The sequence below is a fragment of the Pinus tabuliformis genome, chromosome 6 (assembly GCF_031772625.1).
Source record: "Pinus tabuliformis cultivar Carrire ecotype Pingquan chromosome 6, CPIR1, whole genome shotgun sequence".
NCBI classification, from domain to species: Eukaryota; Viridiplantae; Streptophyta; class Pinopsida; order Pinales; family Pinaceae; genus Pinus; species Pinus tabuliformis.
Genome location: NC_142292.1, coordinates 625,054,973 through 625,058,156, shown reverse-complemented (window position 1 = coordinate 625,058,156; position 3,184 = coordinate 625,054,973). Strand labels below are relative to the sequence as shown.

The 3,184-nt window shown below is 37.0% G+C and overlaps 1 protein-coding gene across 1 annotated transcript; it reads left to right on the top strand.

Annotated features, from left to right (window-relative positions):
- Window positions 1–569: 569 nt before the first annotated feature.
- LOC149260171 (bidirectional sugar transporter SWEET3b-like) lies at window positions 570–2,193 on the top strand. Its single transcript, XM_089457137.1, has 7 exons — window positions 570–606; window positions 785–821; window positions 985–1,207; window positions 1,347–1,508; window positions 1,630–1,752; window positions 1,854–2,048; window positions 2,134–2,193. The coding sequence occupies exons 1-7, from the start codon at window positions 570–572 to the stop codon at window positions 2,191–2,193; spliced, it is 837 nt and encodes a 278-aa protein (XP_089313263.1).
- Window positions 2,194–3,184: the final 991 nt, after the last annotated feature.

The following is a 3,184-nucleotide window of genomic DNA, read 5'->3' as shown; positions in this document are numbered from 1 at the left end:
GGATTTAGTATTATTGAAAACTTTGGGCCACCAAAATTTTGGAGTTTGACATCAAAAATTCTTGGCCATGAAAATTTTGGAATTTGACATAAAAAATTCATGGCCACCTAAATTTTAAAGCTTTCTAATTGTGTTTTTGATAATGTAAATGGATTTAGTATCATCAAAAGTCATGAGCCACCAAAATCTTAGAGCTAGATATCAAAAACTATGGGCGGCCAAAATTTTAGAGCTCGAAAACTCTAACCAGATGAACCTAACCTAGTGGGATATCATAATCGATGCGGATCTATGTTTTCTTACCTTACTGTACTCGTATATTTACCCAGCCTTTGTGATATTTTTATGCTACCATCTCGTCTTTTGCTCTGTTGTCGAATAGGTGAGAATATACGTGCAGGGACCCGCAGAGATCACGTTCCCGGAACCCTTCAACGAATGGAAGTAAAATTTACACCAGAGCTATAAGTATGCACCCCACACTATAGTATCTTCACCCCCTCGTTTTTCGCTTTTAAGTTTAACCATCCCGCAGACACAGAGTTTCGCGTTTCAAGAACATAGAAACGATGAATAACTTTGTACGTCTAGGGGTTGGCATTTTAGGTTCGTCAACGCTACCGTACTCCGCAATATTATGTTAGCTCTCTTTTTTCTGTTAGTATAAACGTCATAGTTTTCAAGTTGGACGTATAGATTGAATGTTTAGATTCTAGTTCCTGTTAAACTGTAGCTGAACTATATAGTAACGTCAGCGTCTGGTTAATCTTACATGACTTTACAGGAAGTGCCATTGCTCTTCTTATGTACGGAGCATCAATGTAAGTGTAATAGTTATCACCGCATAACCCATATTATTAATTTCTGATATTATTTTAGTGTAATCGCCCTGAATAGTACTAGGTTGAAGCGAGTTATTCAAATGAGAAAGGCAGAGAGGCTCATGGTATTAATAAACGATGATAATATTTTAACCCTGAACAGAACCACATTCAAGAAGGTGATCCAAATGAGAAGTACGGAGAGTTTTTCAGGCTTTCCATACGCAATAGCGTTGTACAACTGCATTCTGTACACGTGGTATGGATCGCCTCTAATCAGCAATGGGTGGGAAAACATTGTTGTTATGGTTGTCAATGCTGTTGGCTTCCTACTTGAGTGCTGCTTTATTTGCATCTATCTCACTTTCGCTCCACCTAAACCCAAGGTATTATCTTGTCATATTTATTTGCTGCAAATAGTTTTGAGGTTCCATAAGACCTATTTTTGTCAATCAACATGACATAGATCCTTGGTATCATTTGGCAGTTCAAAATCAGTTAATGTTCAATGAATATTTCTTGCAGAGGAAAATGGTAGGAATGGTTATAGGCGTGTTGATGGTGTTTGGAACTATTGCAATAACTTCCTTTTTGGCTGTCCATGATCACAACAAAAGGAAGGCCGTTGTAGGAACTGCAGGATTAGTGGCAACTGCCATTCTCTACGCTTCTCCACTATCTGTAATTGTAAGCTTTACACTGCATTAGCTCTTTATAATGGCGCATCCATCGTTTAGATTTAGTTATTGTTACGTGTACAACATGGCATTTATTGTTAATATTTCTTACCGAGTTTCTTAAACTGCAGAGAACGGTAATTCAAACCAAGAGCGTGGAATTCATGCCCAGCTTCTATTTCTCCTTCTTTGCTTTCCTTGGGAGTGTGCTTTGGATGGTATATGGCGCTCTTAGCAAGGATATCATCATCATGGTAAGGTTACTACTTTATATCAGAGAATTCCTCTGGCGTATAGTGTTTCTTGTTCTCACTGATGTTATAAGCTACAACTGAATCATACTTTGTTTTTGCAGGCACCAAACTTTGTCGGTGTGCCATTAGGGTTGGCTCAGATGATTTTATTCTGTGTTTATCGAGCCAAAAAGAGCCAACGCGTTGAAAACGAAAAGATGGATGGAGGCAAACAACGGGACTTTATCAAAGAGAGGAGCGACGTGGAAAAACCAAAATGCCCCTTGGATGACCAAGATATCGAAATGCAGTTGAATGTATGACTTGGCCGAAGCCGACCAAACTCTTTATCCTCTGTGATAAAATTTGCATCGTATTTTCGTTATTTTACACACTTGCTAGTGTGCAGCCATATCGAATTACGACTCGGGCTTTCAGTCAGTGCATGATACCGAAGTGTGATAAGTTCATGTAAAATTCTGTGGACTCTATGATTTATTAAAACAGTCCAGTTTCCATTTCTGTCATTCAGCAATGTCCGTAAATCTTGTGCAGTGTCCGTAAATCTTGGGATATCTATATAGAAGAATGTAAAATTTAAATCTATTATCATAGAATTTAATTAAATTTTGAACCAGCGAAGCACAAAACATTTGGGGTATCCATATGCGTAAAGCGAAAGCAACTTTAGTGCAACTCTCAGCTTCGATTGCGATGCACGCCCAAACTCGAATTTCAAACAAATGGCTGACAAATGCATGACGAAATCATGACTGAAATATGCCAGACAGAATAATGGAAAGCGAAAAACAGTAGGCTTGATGTAACATATGCAAGAGGACAAATGCCCTCGGCTATAGAACTCAAATAAATTATTAGCTATCCTTAAACATTAAATAACTTCTTAAAAGAAGTGACATGTAAAGTTCATATAATTTTCACAACTGCAGTGTGTTGTTTTTTTTGGAATTACAAATGTATTAATTATTTTTTTTATATAGGTTTTGGTAGGTTATGTGGAGTTTAGAGTCTAAATATTAACAGTTAGTAAAGCATGTGAATTAATATTGGTATAAATATTATTAGCATTTAAAAAAAATGATACATTGTCGAATTCAACAACATTGTTGTGTGTTATTATAGGGGTTTATGGTTACTAATTTAGTGTTTAATTACTATAGCAATTTAATTTCCTCCTATGGCTAAGGAATTTGAAGAATATTTTATCTAAGAATGATGGATGTTCTTGTAGAGTTGTTACCCAACCATTGCACTTAAGAGCCTCTTCCAAGAACCATAGTTGTAATAGTGGAGCCCCCATCTTAAGCTGTAGCTCCATCTTAAGTTGTAGTCACGAGCCTAGAGCCTCGATTGTAAGTTGCTTCCCTAAAGTGTTGTCATGGTGAGCTTGAGTCACAGTAGTCACTTCATCATCAATAAGAACTTTATGTGA